This window comes from Dendropsophus ebraccatus, chromosome 5 (assembly GCF_027789765.1).
Source record: "Dendropsophus ebraccatus isolate aDenEbr1 chromosome 5, aDenEbr1.pat, whole genome shotgun sequence".
Lineage (NCBI taxonomy): Eukaryota > Metazoa > Chordata > Amphibia > Anura > Hylidae > Dendropsophus > Dendropsophus ebraccatus.
Genome location: NC_091458.1, coordinates 28,067,426 through 28,084,502, shown reverse-complemented (window position 1 = coordinate 28,084,502; position 17,077 = coordinate 28,067,426). Strand labels below are relative to the sequence as shown.

At 46.6% G+C, this 17,077-nt stretch overlaps 2 protein-coding genes across 2 annotated transcripts; both read right to left on the bottom strand.

Moving 5' to 3' along the window:
• Positions 1 to 1,705: 1,705 nt before the first annotated feature.
• Positions 1,706 to 8,273, bottom strand: AQP11 (aquaporin 11). The gene is made up of 3 exons (XM_069969725.1): positions 6,924 to 8,273; positions 4,858 to 4,974; positions 1,706 to 1,849 (listed from the first exon to the last, which is right to left on the bottom strand). Exons 1-3 carry the CDS (start codon positions 7,504 to 7,506, stop codon positions 1,761 to 1,763), a joined length of 789 nt encoding a protein of 262 aa, XP_069825826.1. The 5' UTR covers positions 7,507 to 8,273; the 3' UTR covers positions 1,706 to 1,760.
• Positions 8,274 to 12,684: 4,411 nt separating this feature from the next.
• Positions 12,685 to 17,076, bottom strand: NDUFC2 (NADH:ubiquinone oxidoreductase subunit C2). Its single transcript, XM_069969724.1, has 3 exons — positions 16,870 to 17,076; positions 15,034 to 15,177; positions 12,685 to 12,865 (listed from the first exon to the last, which is right to left on the bottom strand). The coding sequence occupies exons 1-3, from the start codon at positions 17,006 to 17,008 to the stop codon at positions 12,816 to 12,818; spliced, it is 333 nt and encodes a 110-aa protein (XP_069825825.1). The 5' UTR covers positions 17,009 to 17,076; the 3' UTR covers positions 12,685 to 12,815.
• Position 17,077: the final 1 nt, after the last annotated feature.

Here is a 17,077-nt window from a genome sequence, read left to right as displayed (position 1 = left end):
TTACCAGATACTACTGTAATCACTGTATATATCCCTGGATTACCAGATACTACTGTAATCACCATACATACACCTGGATTACCAGATACTACTGTAATCACCATACATACACCGGGATTACCAGATACTACTGTGATCACCATACATACACCTGGATCACCAGATACTACTGTAATCCCCATACATACACCTGGATTACCAGATACTACTGTGATCACCATACATACACCTGGATCACCAGATACTACTGTAATCACCATACATACACCTGGATTACCAGATACTACTGTGATCACCATACATACACCTGGATTACCAGATACTACTGTGATCACCATACATACACCTGGATTACCAGATACTACTGTAATCACCATACATACACCTGGATTACCAGATACTACTGTAATCACCATACATACACCGGGATTACCAGATACTACTGTGATCACCATACATACACCTGGATCACCAGATACTACTGTAATCCCCATACATACACCTGGATTACCAGATACTACTGTGATCACCATACATACACCTGGATCACCAGATACTACTGTAATCACCATACATACACCTGGATTACCAGATACTACTGTGATCACCATACATACACCTGGATCACCAGATACTACTGTAATCACCATACATACACCTGGATTACCAGATACTACTGTGATCACTGTATATACACCTGGATTACCAAATATTACTGAAGTCACTGTATATACACTTGGATTACCATATACTATGTCTAGGTACATAGATTACAGGTTCACCATCTATAAGGCAGAGTATATACCACTAGGTCACATAACCTAGTTACAATACATACCGCTGGATCACCAGATATTAGGCACAGCATGACTGCTGGGTCACAACAAATTGAGCACATACCATATGGTCAATTGGTTTTGGTACATACTACTGGATCCCCATGGCATAGGTATGGTATATGTCCCACACTATACACAGTTTAGGGATCACAGATGTGCTGAGTTAACCAAGGGTACTTGGCATTTTTTTTTTGGGGGGGGAGGGGGGAGAGTCACAAGCCACTTAGTGGCTACTCTGGGTAGAATACAGTATATATTATATATACCAATGGAACACCAGAGCCTAGGCACTTTATATACCATTACCTCTCTAGGGAACGAGGATCAGTATACAGGATTCTGGATTGGGCACATTACATACCACTGGGTCTCCATATATTCAGTACAGTACATGACCCTAGGACACCGGGGACATGGCACAGTATATACTATATATATATATATATATATATATATATATACACCTAGATTACCAAGGTGCATTGTATACACCACTGTCTTAGTATATCCAGGGTACACACCACTAAATGCTAGTGACATTTGATTGGCATATCGCTATAGGCGGCATCCATGCATCGCCCGACCATTGATGGACAGTCCAGCTTATCCTATAAATTTGCACATTTACAAACCCCAATAGGGGAGGACATTCTTATAAAATATGGCGAGTCTGGTCGTTCAGACGCACCTCAGGCACAAGCTTATGGTTAAGGCTGGGTTCTAGCTTGGTCCTTCACTGACAATGGATGAGGTAAGAAAGGTGGCACTGGGCGCAGGAGCCTGCCCTGCCCTTCTATACGGATAAGAATGAGGTAAGGAAGGTCCAGCAAAAACATCCAAAAATGAGCAACAAAGAGGAGGAGACATTGCTGCAATCCGTTATTATTAGGATGTAATGAGCGGCGGATCCTGGGGGATCTTCTAGTCTCTCTTGACGCGGTGCGGAGCAGCTTTATCCCGCCTCAGTCTGGGAACGCCGCGTTCCAGTATCAAAACGGAGATTAGCATGCCTGCGGATAGAGAAGACTCAGGATAATAAAGGAGGCTGGATTCTGGCTGCTCACCAACGATGATGATAAGATCTCCTAACTAATGTTCACACACTGCTTTTTGAGACTTATTTTAAATGTTAAAAAAAAAAACCAGTTTTTTCCCCCAATTTCTTTGCCCCTTTTTTTTTTTTATTGACAACTTTTTAATTTTTAATAGATGTCTTTGGGCCATGGCAAAAGTTATAGCCCAAAAACCGTCTGCCCTATTACAACAAGCGATTATCGGCTGATTATCGCCGTTATGGCCGATAATCCCTTGGTGTAATAGCTCCTGTAGTAGCTCCTGTCTTTCAACATGTTGAAAGATTTTTGAACGATAACTACGATCTGCTGGCTGTCGCTCCGTGTAATAGGAACGGCGGCTGCAGACCGCCACTATCTATCTATGCTTTGGCCTCCCCGGACAATGTAAAGATTTCTTGGGGAGCCCCTTCTGCAGCTTACCGCGGCCCCCTCACTCTGACCCGCTCACTGTTCATGTGTGTAATAGCAGTGAGCAGGGAACGAGGAGCAAGCAGGCTTAATCTGGGGGGAGATTTATCAAACATAGTGTAAAGTGAAACTGGCTCAGTTGCCCCTACCTCCCAACTTTTGCAAAGAGCAAAGAGGGACATGTGCGCTGCGGTCCCCATAGCCACGCCCCATAGCAACCCTCCATAGCCACGCCCCCATGGCGACCCTCCATAGCCACTCCCCTACAGTCACCACATGCTGCTGACTGAATAGTGCCCGATATAGTATCCAATCCCCCCAAAAATGCCCTATATAGTATCCAATCCCCCATTATAGTGCCCCACATAGTATCCAATCCCCCATTATAGTGCCACACATAGTATCCAATGCCCCCATATAGCGCCCCACATAGTATCCAATCCCCCATATAGCGCCCCACATAGTAGCCAATCCCCCATTAGTGTGGCCCGACTAGAAAAACAATAAACCAGTAACTCACCTGTCCGCCGGTCCCAGCAGCTCCTCTCCCGGCAGAGCGCGCACTCCCGTCATCCTCCGGGGCGGGCAGCGGAGTATACAGACACTCCCGCCCCGGAGGATGACGGGAGTGCGCGCTCTGCCGGGAGAGAAGCTGCTGGGACCGGCGGACAGGTGAGTTACTGGTTTATTGGTTTTCTGGTCGGGCCACATATAATGCGGGACACGGGGGGCTGTTCCAGGACCGCGGGACAGCACCCCGAAAACGGGACTGTCCCGCGGAATACGGGACAGTTGGGAGGTATGGAACTTGCCCCTAGCAATCAATCAGATTCCACCTTTCATTCCTCACAGACTCTTTGGAAAATAAAAGGTGGAACTGATTGGTTGCTAGGGGCAACTGAGACAGTTTCACTTTACACCATGGGGGAGATTTATCAAACATGGTGTAAAGTGACACTGGCTCAGTTGCCCCTAGCAACCAATCAGATTCCAGCTTTCATTCCTCAGATTCTTTGGAAAATGAAAGATGGAATCTGATTGGTTGCTAGGGGCAACTGAGCCAGTTTCATTTTACACCATGTTTGATAAATCTCCCCGATGCTCCTCATGTAAGAGTGACAAACATTAATGTAAAAGCTTAAGGGCCCTTATTTCTGTAGGTCTTACAACGTCCAATCATTGAGCTGTCTGCCCCAACACCAGGAAACCTAGAAAATCCCACGTCCCAATCCATGTGGCCAAACCAGCTTGTCTAATATGAGGATGAGAAGGGAGGTGCGCCATACCAGCATTTTTACCCTCCCCGCCCTGAAGAGATAGCTGTGTTATCAGCTCTCTCCACTACTCTCATGTGAGACTCTGGGGGAGGAGGATAATCGGCCTGTGTAAAAATGACAGTGATTAGCTGAGGAGCTGGAAGATTCCTGATCGCATCTTTAAAACCTGCTTTAAAATTGGTGTCGGACGCATTTCCTACTATGTGAACAGGACATGTGTGGCCAACAGAAAAGGGAAACTGACAGCATGAATGTGCCTATATCCAGGCTGTCAGTTTCCAGATCACACAAGCAGTGCATACTTACCTTCTGTGCTGCTGTGTGATACGGCATCCCACTCTCCTTTTCTCCCGGTCTTCCGGGCGCTGCTGTATCTTCGGCCAGTGAGTAGGATGGGAGATTCAGTAAGGGGGATGCCAGATCACACAGCAGCGCAGAAGGTAAGTATACACTGCTTGTGTGATCTGGAACCTGACAGCACGGATATAGGCATATTCGTGCTGTCAGTTTCCCTTTACTGTCGGCCACACATCTTCTGTTCAAACATAAATACGTGCGGCCGATACCGATAAATTAACGAACTCAATTAATTGTGCCATGTAGAAGGACCCTTAAGTGGCTAAAAATTCAGCCCCAAAATCTGTGCAGGGTTGATGCAGATTTACATAGGGTGCGTTTACACAGACAGATTTATCTGACAGATCATTGAAGCCAAAGCCAGGAACAGACTATAAACAGAGAACAGGTTATAAAGGAAAGACTGAGATTTCTCCTCTTCTCGTATCCATACCTGGCTTTGGCTTCAATAATCTGTCAGATAAATTTGCCTGTGTAAACACACCTATACTGTGGGATAAATCTGCAGGGATTCCATGCAGAAATGTGACAATCTGCAACACAGTTTGTTTTTCTTTCTTTCTTTCTTTTTTTCTTTTAATGTGCACAGTCAAAGGTGTTTCCAATTAAAGTTAATGTGGAAATTTTAGTTGTGTGAACACACCCTTACAGTAGACTAACTAGTCACATGCTAATCCCAGTATTCATTTGGTGCATGCAATGGGAGAGCCCCTAATGCAGGGGTAGGGAACCTTGGCTCTCCAGCTGTTGCAAAACTACAACTCCCAATATGCTAAAGCAAAAGCTTTGGCTGTCCAGGCATGATGGGAGTTGCAGTTTTGCAACAGTTGGAGGGCCAAGGTCTTTACCCCTGTCCTAATGCAGCCCCTTGGGGTCCCAGTACCGATGGTTTGTACTCACCAATGGTCGGGCCGATCCAGTACACAATGACGTACTGCAGGAGGCTGTTTCCTTGGCACAAGAAGACAACTGCAAAGGCCAGCGCTGGGTTGAACACGGCTCCTGTCCTTGGTGCACCTACAATGTCACAATGAAAGAAGATATTAGCGGAAATATGGTGCAAAAGACCATCCACCTGAATCCCCTCCGCACCCTACCTCCCAAGGTCAGAGAAGCTGAGATATGAGGTGCTGTTGGGTATGGGTCATCATTCTTACAGGGAAAATTCCGGACAGTCACTGTGCTCCCTCCATGTCATAAGGAAAAATTAATAACACTAAAACTTGTAGATCTCAACAAACAGCCCCTTGTATCAAAGCTTCCATGATTTTGATGAAGGATGTGGGGATTTAAAAGGGTAGTTCACAAAAAAATGTGAACTCACAAATGAATTGGTGCCAGAAAATGCTGCGATTTGTAATTTACTTCTATTCAAAAAGCTCAAGTCTTCCAGTACTTATCAGCTGCTGTATGTCCTGCAGGAAGCGGTGTACTTTTTCCAGTGTGACACAGTGCTCTCTGCTGCCACCTCTGTCCATATCAGGAACTGTCCAAAGCAAATCCCCACAGAAAACCTCTCCTGCTCTCCAGACTGGAAATAATATCACTTCCGGCAGGACATACAGCAGCTGAAAGGTCTTGAAGTCTTGAGATTTTTTAAATAGAAGTAAATAACAAATCTCTGGCGCTTTTTGGCACCAGTTGATTTAAAAGAAAATTTTTTTGGGTAAAGAACCCCTTTAATGCAGTCTCGGCTAAATGTTCACGTCTTGGCTGGAGTTATACTTTAACAATGCTAAGTCAATAAGTTCATCATCTGCATATTATACTAGTCATGGGGCTAAGCTGCTTCCTGGCAAGAGACAGAGGACTGTAATCCTCCCCTGCTGCATAGTGCTGGGATATAATGTACAAAGGGCAAAGTTCTCTGAACTGTGATATCCACCAGATGAAAGATCAGGGAATTGCACTGTGAGCAATTGTCCAGTATCCGGTTATTACAGGAACGGCTGGCATGATACGCCTGCAGGATCCTCATACACCTGACTGTATACCAACCTTCAGTTACTTGTATTATAATTACATAGGATACAGTTTACCTAATTATTAAAGAGGTACTCTGGTGAAAATCTTTTTCTTTCAAATCAAGTGGTTTCAGACAACGTAGTTATATAAATTTGTAATTTACTTTTATTTAAAAATCTCTAGTCTTCCAGTACTTATCAGCTGCTGTATGTCCTGCAGGAAGTGATGTATTCTTTCCAGTCTGACACACTGCTCTCTGCTGCCACCTCTGTCCATGTCAGGAACTGTCCAGAGCAGCAGCAAATCCCCATAGAAAACCTCTCCTGCTCTGGATAGTTTCTGACATGGACAGAGGTTGCAACAGAGAGCACTGTGTCAGACTGAAAATAGTAGACAACTTCCTGTAGGACATACAGCAGCTGATAGGTACTGGAAAACTTGAGAATTTTACATAGAAGTAAATTACAAATTCATATATAACATTCTAAAACGTTGATTTGAAAGAAAAAGATTTTCACCGGACAACCCCTTTAAACCTAAATACATAGACACTTTGCACATGTGGTGGTATTTCTGCTGGCTCACGTATCAGGTTGCGCTAATTTTGTACATGTGCAGATATAGATAGGATATACCATGACTATATGACGACAAAGAGGGAGCTTCGGCCTATATACTTAGGTGGTCACTGAGGTCAGGGCCCCATCTGTGTTATCTAGGGTCATGTGACAGATTTAGGGCATAGTTCACACAAACAGGAGCTGAACCTGTTTATCTGGTAATATTAAGTCCATAAGGCACCATACATACCAGGCACGGGCAACCTCTCGCTCTCCAGCTACTGCAAAACTACAATTCCCATCATGCCTGGACAGTCTAGGCTTTAGGCATGATGGGAATTGTAATTTTGCAACAGCTGGAGGTTTCCCAATGGAAGTGCATAATCGTTACATTAATGGGCATAAAAACTGGCACTCCGCCCCTAGTGTTATGCTCCTTACCTAGGTAGACAATGGCAGTGATGGTGACCGCCACCACATGGGGCCTGTACTGGGATTTCACTCGAGGAAGAAAGTGCAGCGTCAGGTAGAGGCCCAGGGCACAGGTCATCTCCACCAGGGCACCCTGCCAGGGTGTTATAGTCAGGGGGCTCCTGCACCCCTCATCCCACTCATGTAGGGGGGACAATCTCAGCAGCCAGATGTTGGGCATCAGCACCCGGGACAGCGCAGCACCCACAAACTGTGCTGCCACCTTTAGAGGGAGATGTAACCCAGGGGCCAATGCCCGCAGCCACTGCTCCAAGCTGCCACATGGGTTACAGGCTGTGCCCAGGGAGGTGAGACAGTGCAGCACAGTCAGCAGGTAGGTGAGGGTCAGTCCCAGCCACAGCTGGATGCCACCTAAAGTGCCAAGCAGGATCATCTCTCTGGTGCAGCAACTCAGCTGAAGGGTGCACACCACTTCTAAGAGCAGATCCTGTGCCAGTCCTGGGCGCACCTTCCAGCGGGTCACCGAGCGCAGCAGCTCACACACCAACACTGTGCAGGCAACCACGGCCGCAGAGCCCAGCAGCAGGTGCATGGTGCCCTTCTCCTGGGTACAGAGACACAGTTACTGCTCCTCCAGTGCAGGGTCCAAGGTATAATCACCAATGCTGCAGTGCTGGGTCAAGGGGCACAGGTGACTTGATATGTTGGCACAGTCCCTACACTTCCTTGTCTCTACTACTCCTGTGCTTGGTGCAGTCACTGCTGTGCTGGGTGTAGGGGCATAGTCTCTTCTACTCCTGGGCTGGTTGTAGGGGCACAGTGTCTACTCCTCCTGTGCTGGGTGTAGGGGCACAGTCTCTACTACTCTTGTGCAGGGTGCAGTCACTTCTGTGCTGGGTGTAGGGGCACAGTCTCTCCTCCTCCTGTGCAGGGTGTAGGGGCACAGTCTCTTCTCCTCCTGTGCTGGGTGTAGGGACACAGTCTCTCCTCCTCCTGTGCAGGGTGTAGGGGCACAATCTCTACTACTCTTGTGCAGGGTGCAGTCACTTCTGTGCAGGGTGTAGGGGCACAGTCTCTCCTCCTCCTGTGCAGGGTGTAGGGGCACAGTCTCTACTACTCTTGTGCAGGGTGCAGTCACTTCTGTGCAGGGTGTAGGGGCACAGTCTCTCCTCCTCCTGTGCAGGGTGTAGGGGCACAGTCTCTCCTGGGCTCTTCCTCAGTCCCTCTCCCTGGCGGCTGCAGCCTGTCCCTCCAGCTGGCACTCTGGCTGATCCTGCAGCAGCCGGTGTGCAGCTCACAGCACGTTGTGACGAGTCGGTAGGCGTGTGCTGACGTCACACTGCTGCGGGCAGAGCTCCCCCTGCAGGTAGATGTGCACAGCTCAGGTTACACGGCTCTGCTCTGCTCTGCTCCCTGCATCGCTGCCTTCACAGGTCACGTGGTATCTGGCCTTGCTGTTAACCCCGAAATGAACGGGTGTCTATAGGTGACAGCTAGTTGGATTAGTCTTTGCATTTTTTTTTTTCCCTGTGTTTTGCACTCACTCGTGGTTATGGTTAAAATGACAAAAATACTATGTGTGAACCCAGCCTGAAAGGCAGAGAAATAAATTTACATCTGTAATAAACAAAGATTATGGGAGAGATTGATCAAACATGGTGTGAAGTGAAACTGGCTCAGTTGCCCCTAGCAACCAATCAGATTCCATTTTTCATTTTCCAAAGAGTCTGCGAGGAATGAAAGGTGGAATCTGATTGGTTGCTAGGGGCAACTGGGCCAGTTTCACGTTACACCATGTTTGATCAATCTCCCTCTATGTCTGCACCAAAGTTCTGGCCTGTACCAGGAGACCACACCAAGTCTTTGGGAAAGCACACCCACTTGTAACTGCAGTTGTAAAATTTGGGGTGTATGAGGTCTCCATCCTACCGTACACAGCCCCACTGTACGCGCCCATCCTACCGTACACAGCCCCACTGTACGCGCCCATCCTACCGTACACAGCCCCACTGTACGCGCCCATCCTATCGTACACAGCCCCACTGTACGCGCCCATCCTACCGTACACAGCCCCACTGTACGCGCCCATCCTACCGTACACAGCCCCACTGTACGCGCCCATCCTACCGTACACAGCCCCACTGTACGCGCCCATCCTACCGTACACAGCCCCACTGTACGCGCCCATCCTACCGTACACAGCCCCACTGTACGCGCCCATCCTACCGTACACAGCCCCACTGTACGCGCCCATCCTACCGTACACAGCCCCACTGTACGCGCCCATCCTACCGTACACAGCCCCACTGTACGCGCCCATCCTACCGTACACAGCCCCACTGTACGCGCCCATCCTACCGTACACAGCCCCACTGTACGCGCCCATCCTACCGTACACAGCCCCACTGTACGCGCCCATCCTACCGTACACAGTCCCACTGTACGCGCCCATCCTACCGTACACAGCCCCACTGTACGCGCCCATCCTACCGTACACAGCCCCACTGTACGCGCCCATCCTACCGTACACAGCCCCACTGTACGCGCCCATCCTACCGTACACAGCCCCACTGTACGCGCCCATCCTACCGTACACAGCCCCACTGTACGCGCCCATCCTACCGTACACAGCCCCACTGTACGCGCCCATCCTACCGTACACAGCCCCACTGTACGCGCCCATCCTACCGTACACAGCCCCACTGTACGCGCCCATCCTACCGTACACAGCCCCACTGTACGCGCCCATCCTACCGTACACAGCCCCACTGTACGCGCCCATCCTACCGTACACAGCCCCACTGTACGCGCCCATCCTACCGTACACAGCCCCACTGTACGCGCCCATCCTACCGTACACAGCCCCACTGTACGCGCCCATCCTACCGTACACAGTCCCACTGTACGCGCCCATCCTACCGTACACAGCCCCACTGTACGCGCCCATCCTACCGTACACAGTCCCACTGTACGCGCCCATCCTACCGTACACAGTCCCACTGTACGCGCCCATCCTACCGTACACAGTCCCACTGTACGCGCCCATCCTACCGTACACAGTCCCACTGTACACTATACTACTGTACGCTCCCATCCTACCGTACACTGTCCTACTGTACGCTCCATCATACCGTAAACAGTCCTACTGTACATGCCCATCCTACCGTACACAGTCCCACTGTACGCGCCCATCCTACTGTACACAGTCCTACTGTACGCTCCATCATACTGTACACTGTTCTACTGTACGCTCCATCATACTGTTCACACCATCATACTGTAGTCTTACTGTATGCGCCATCATACTGTACACTGTCCTACTGTACGCGCCATCATACTGTAGTATTACTGTATGCGCCATCATACTGTACACTGTCCTACTGTACGCGCCATCATACTGTACACGCCATCATACTTTACACTGTCCTACTGTACACTGTCCTACTGTACGCACCATCATCCTATACACAGTCCTACTGTACACTCTCATACATCTCCATTATACTGTACTCTGCTATCATACTGTACACTTCTATTATCCTGTACAATGTTCTACTACATGCTCTTATCCAGAATTCTAAAGTGCTGCGGAATCTGTTATATAAATAAAATTACTACATCATGCATCTCCATCCCACTGTACACCTCATGCATCTCCATCCCACTGTACACCTCATGCATCTCCATCCCACTGTACACATCATGCATCTCCATCCCACATCTCCATCACACTGTACACCTCATGCATCTCCATCCCACTGTACACCTCATGCATCTCCATCACACTGTACACATCATGCATCTCCATCACACTGTACACCTCATGCATCTCCATCCCACTGTACACCTCATGCATCTCCATCACACATCTCCATCACACTGTACACATCATGCATCTCCATCCCACTGTACACATCATGCATCTCCATCCCACATCTCCATCCCACTGTACACCTCATGCATCTCCATCCCACTGTACACATCATGCATCTCCATCCCACATCTCCATCACACTGTACACCTCATGCATCTCCATCCCACTGTACACCTCATGCATCTCCATCACACTGTACACATCATGCATCTCCATCACACTGTACACCTCATGCATCTCCATCCCACTGTACACCTCATGCATCTCCATCACACATCTCCATCACACTGTACACATCATGCATCTCCATCCCACTGTACACCTCATGCATCTCCATCACACTGTACACATCATGCATCTCCATCACACTGTACACATCATGCATCTCCATCCCACTGTACACCTCATGCATCTCCATCACACTGTACACATCATGCATCTCCACACTGTACACATCATGCATCTCCACACTGTACACATCATGCATCTCCATCACACAGTACACATCATGCATCTCCATCATACATCTCCATCACACTGTACACATCATGCATCTCCATCATACTATACACATGCATCTCCATCATACTATACACATGCATCTCCATTATACTATACACATCATACATCTCCATCATACTGTACACTTCTATCATACAATATGCTTTCATTTATCCCTGTGCAGGTCTACAATGTAGCAATTCCAGTCTGTCTTATGGGGTGATTGTTTGCATAACAGGATGATTACCGCCCAGTGTAACAGAGCGATCAGACAGGTGCTGAGCTCAGATGACAGGTTGTTCTCTCTCAGTGATGGGAACCTGCCTCCCTCCGGCTGTTGCAAAATTACAGGCCCCATTATACAGCCAAAAGCTAAACTTTAGCTGTCCATGCATGATAGGAATTATAGATTTGCAACAGCTGGAGGGCAGCAGGTTCCAACACTGACCCATCTTCACACGGCCCTTACATAAAGTCAGGCCAAGACCCTCCTCCTTATTCCTTCATTTTTCCAAGCAGGTGTATTTTCTATTTCCTTGTGCAAAACTCCCCGCTATAATCACAGTCAAAATTACAATGAAAGGTGACATGTATAGGTATATATAGGTGTATAGGTAACACAGGATGCACAGTTCACAAGAGATGATGCCCATACCTCCCTTCCTTCCTGCACACTAACCTCAGCACAGAGCATGCCTAGAAAACTCTCCCAAAACTCCATAGGGTCAACTGCATTCTGTTGCTTGTATGCCCACGGAGCTTGCTGTGAAAAAAAACTTCAGGCAAAAGGACTCACCCTAACCATACATAAAAAGGAAATATCACAATCAGAAAAAGGAACATGTTTTATATTTGGCTCTAGTCATTCTAACAAAAAAAAAAACCTGCAGGTGACACATTCCCTTTAACCTATTCTGGATGTATGACATACATGTGCAGCACACGTCAGGTAGATGGAGCACGCTCAGGAGCTGAAGCCACTCCATACAGCGGCCGACAGCCACCTGCTGTAGGCGGCATCAGAGATCAGTTCATTGCTGGAAAACTCCCTAGATGCCACAGTCAGTAGCAACTGAGGTATTTAGAGTTATATGAGAGGTACTGCCTGCATTTCAATCAAGGAAACAATGGAAATAGGGGAGAACAAAGGACACATATATAAGGAAAAAAAGGAAGTTAAATGGGGTACTCCGGGCTGGAGTTATTTTCAGTGTATGGCTGGGGAGGGGGTGGATATAGAAGCCACCAGTCACTTACCTCCCCGGTTCCAGTGATTGGCGGCTTCTATATCCACCCCCTCCCCGGCCATACACTGAAAATAACCCCAGTCCGGAGTATCCCTTTAAGTTAACATCATACATGGTAATCACTGGTTGTTAATAAAAATGCAACAAGTCCAAATTCTAACACTTTTATTTTTACAGATTTAAATTACAGCTACAAGATAGTACTCGGAACAGGTCTCTAGTGAGGAGAAGGAACATTACAGCTGCTTCTGGGATCAATTATCCAGTACACATCTTTACTTAGCGAACAGGATAGAACTTCTCGTATACTTCTGCCATGGTTCTCGACTCTAAATAAAGGGATACAAATAATGTGAGGGAATTTGTAAAAAAAAAAAAAAGATGTATAAATATATTAGCTAAAAAGATAAGCAGCAGCTGCACAAAGCTGGATATGTATTACACTGTATTACTCTGCAGCTCACAGAGTGTTGCCCAGACTGGATGCAGCTGTATACACTCCTCAGCTGGGAGCAGGACTGGCTATGTACAATGTATCAGTCTGGAGTACAAGGAAACCATATAGGATTGTCAGCTCACCATATATGTACCAATGAGTTACTGGTTCCCAGGAAAAAGCATGTGAATGCTACACACTTGGGCCGCCCCCGGCAATCATCCAAGCAGACATAAAAATACATCCACAGCTCCAATATTGTAAAACTTTTATTCAAGCATCTTAAAACATCCAATGCAATTAAAACACACCGGCACATCTCAGCAAAATGACTCGATAATCATGGCATGCCATGATTAAGGAGTCATTTCTCAGAAACACGCCTGCACCTGTCTTAACTGCATTTGATGTTCAAAGATGTTTGAATAAAGTCAAAAAGGTTTGAAAAAAAAAATTACAATATTGGAGCTGTGAATCTATTTCCTTTCTACTCGTATGAATCTGGAGTCCAGAATTGTTTGAGCCATTAAAAGTAAATTTGAATTTGACAGCACTCTCAGATTCAGCTGTACAAATTCACTGGGCTGTGTGCAGGGTGCCCAGCAAATGTACTATGGAACGTACAGTAAGGAGTGAAGAATAAAGAATTGTCATTTGCCTCTAGACAGCTCCACAGAATGGCTAGACCAAGTGACTGTTAGACATACAGTACAGTGTGCCTCTCATCACTCTGTACAGGAGCAGGGACTCCTGTCTTTGATAGGTGCCCCTGCTCCAATATTTATCTCCCGTTCTCACCCTAAACTATTAAGTGCCCAACCCAACAGATGTAGTGAGTTCAGTGACAATACATACAGAATCACCCCCTACCTTTTGGGTGATGCACATAGCAAATGTTTCCTAAGTTACTATGGCATATAGTGTAAAGGCTCCAACCTTTAACAAATCCCCCCAAAAATCCTGATTTAGACTAATCCAATTTTAGGGAAAAATTTGGTTTGTTTGGAATCATCTCTAGCAGGGTCTCCACTGAAGAGACTAGTGAACTATATCACAGCAATCTGTAACGCTCATGGTAATCTACCTCTGCTGGAATCATAATGGAGGGAGTGGTGAGGGACAGAATTTAATTAGTTTTCTTAGGTTTGTTATTTCCCTATTGGAAACCCCTTTAAGGAGTCTTTTGAAACTCTTATGAGGCGGTTAACAAAACAAGTCACTAGTATGGTCAGATATGGCCAATGATCTCGGCTTTCTGTCTACACTGCTCATAGACAGAAAGCTGTGACTCATCGATGGAAGGGGAGTCTAGAGCAGACGCTCCTACTAAGCCTTTGAGTACTCTTTAGTCCATAGTATTAAAGGGGTTCCAGGTTTAAAACAAACGCAGCTAATTTCTTGCAAAAACTGCACCACCCCTGTCCTCAGATTGTGTGTGGTATTACAACTCCACTACATTTACTTTAATGGAACTGAACTGCAATACACACCCAAACTGAGGACAAGAGGGGTGCTGTTTCTGAAAGAAAGCTGCCATGTTTTCCCAAGCCTAGATAAGCCCTTCAAGGGTAGCTTCACACATACCGTATCGCTGCGTATTTAACGCTGCGTTTTTAGTGCGATTTTTACATGCGAGTTTTGATTTTCACATGATTTTCATGTGAAAATAAAAAAAATCGCACCAAACATGTAGTGATAAAAACGCAGCGATACGGTACATGTAAAGGCACCCTAAAAGTAATTTACACAGCAGCATAAACCTGGTGATAGGTTTCCTAGGGGGATCCCCTATCCAGGACCCTCATCTATTAGAGCAGAGAGCTGTGGCTACACAAAGCACCTTTTTCTCTTCAGATCCAGACATTACATGGACAGGGCTAGGATTTCATCCAGCATTGTGCAATGCATCTTTTACCCTCTTGTGGTGCTAAAGAAAAATCACTGCCAGGTTCCCCCAAAAGTCTCAGCATCCGAAATCCCTAAAGCTAAATTATAGTCAAGGAACTAATAAACTGGGATAATCCAAAACATAGCCCCAGGTACAATGAGCAGTGAGCGTACCCTTATGTGGCAGTATCTCCGGATGTCGTCTAATGTAGTCAAACAGCTCACGGTCCCGCTTGGCATATTTGTAATTCTCATATTTGGTTAAATGATACCCAACGAATATACCAACGGTGGTGAACAGGATCTGGCGGTGAACACCTGGAGAAGAAGTGTCAGAGATGAGATATTATACCACGAGGGACACACATTTCAGGCTCCTGGATGGCAAACCTGCTCAGTTATGTGGTTACTCAATGACTGAGGTGTGTAAGTGTGTGAACTAGATTATTGAGGCAATACTACAACCACCAGGTACTGGGGTACTACAGAGGTACTGGCTGAAGACTACAGTGATCACTGTCACCTGGCCAGAGTTTTAGGTTGTAGGGTGACAGTGTGGAGATGGGGTACATATGGCGACACTATCTCTGCCTAGAGATGTTAAGCAGTGATGATAGGGTGATCACTTTGTATATGTGATACGGCATAATGATTGGCAGTGTCTCTTGCACCTTCTGGCAACTTTGTCCTATACGGGGGAACCAGCACACATTTATTGGACAAGCTGTAATACTGGGGTGTTTGCATCACACAGTACCACAGAAAGAGTAGACAGTGTATCTATGTAAATAGATACATTATAAAAATATAGGGAATTCAGGTTGCCAAAAAAATAAAGAAGGAGGATTATGTTTTACCTATGCGGGGGGGTTGTGAGAACTCTGATAATATTGAGGCATCTAGCTAAGTATTGGGGTGTCAATATATAATATACAGTTGTCTATCACCTGGCAAAAGAACTGACTGAGGTATAGGGGTACATGGGGGTGTATTATCAAAGTACTGTTACTGTATTAGGGCAATTCACTGCCTGTTTTGTATGTTACTGATTAATTGTAGCAAAGCGGTGATGAACACATATGGGGCTAGTATATCAAGGGGTCTGTTTCACTGTCTAGTCTCAAGTAACATGCAGTGTATATCTATCTATAATATTACAGTGCTGGGGGTGTAGGTCTCTCCAGCACATTGTTATGTATGGGGTGCTATAACAATATCAATCAGGGTGTAAGTCTGTCTATAGAGGCAATATAGGGTGTACATATGACTCTGTATAGTGATGGGGTGCTATGATCTCAGGGTGTCAGTGTGACTATAGAGATGGGTGTACACTGTATATATGACACTGTATTGTGATGGGGTTGCTATGATATCAGGGTGTCAGTCTGACTATAGAGATGATATGGGGTGTATATATATGACACTGTATAGTATGGGGTGCTATGATATCAGGGTGTCAGTCTGTATAGAGGTAATATGGGGTGCATATATGACACTGTATTGTGATGGGGTTGCTATGATATCAGGGTGTCAGTCTGACTATAGAGATGATATGGGGTATATATATATGACACTGTATAGTATGGGGTGCTTTGATATCAGGGTATCAGTCTGTATAGAGGTAATATGGGGTGCATATATGACACTGTATAGTGATGGGGGTGCTATGATAGTCAGGGTGTCAGTCTGACTATAGAGGTGGGTGTATATGTGACACTGTATAGTGATGGTGGTGCTATGACAATATCAGGTTGTCATTCTGTATACAGAGGTAATATGGGGTGTTTTATGACACTGTATAGTGATGGGGGTGGTATGATAATATTAGGGTGTCAGTCTGACTATAGAGGTAATATGGTGTGTATATATGACACGTTAGTGATGGGGTGCTAGGACAATGTTGGGGTGTCAGTGTTACTATATAGGTGGGTGTATATATCGGGGTCCCCGGTGATGTAGCTGGCTATATAGATAGGAGGGGGCGCCCTGTGATCGGGACGTCCGTCTCACCCGCCTTCAGCACCGGGTACTGGTTGATGGCGTTGTGCAGGATGGAGGACAAGTAGCCGAGGAAGCCGAGGTACACCGAGGTCCTGTTCACCAGAGAGGGCGGCGGTAACGCCCGAGCCTCGTCCGGAATCAGCCCCATGGTTCTGCTGCCCAAGGACACCGGGGGACACCAATCAGGCCCGGACGCGGAGGAACACCTTATTCCTTC

Coding starts and splice junctions, on each gene's coding strand:
- NDUFC2 (XM_069969724.1), bottom strand. CDS start 17,008: ATGGGGCTGATTCCGGACGAGGCTCGGGCGTTACCGCCGCCCTCTCTG. Junction 15,178..16,869: donor GTACCCGGTGCTGAAGGCGG/GTGAGACGGACG, acceptor CTTCTTCTCCAG/GTGTTCACCGCCAGATCCTG. Junction 12,866..15,033: donor GGAGATACTGCCACATAAGG/GTACGCTCACTG, acceptor CCCTTTATTTAG/AGTCGAGAACCATGGCAGAA.
- AQP11 (XM_069969725.1), bottom strand. CDS start 7,506: ATGCACCTGCTGCTGGGCTCTGCGGCCGTGGTTGCCTGCACAGTGTTG. Junction 4,975..6,923: donor CACTGCCATTGTCTACCTAG/GTAAGGAGCATA, acceptor GTGACATTGTAG/GTGCACCAAGGACAGGAGCC. Junction 1,850..4,857: donor CTGGATCGGCCCGACCATTG/GTGAGTACAAAC, acceptor CTCTATCCGCAG/GCATGCTAATCTCCGTTTTG.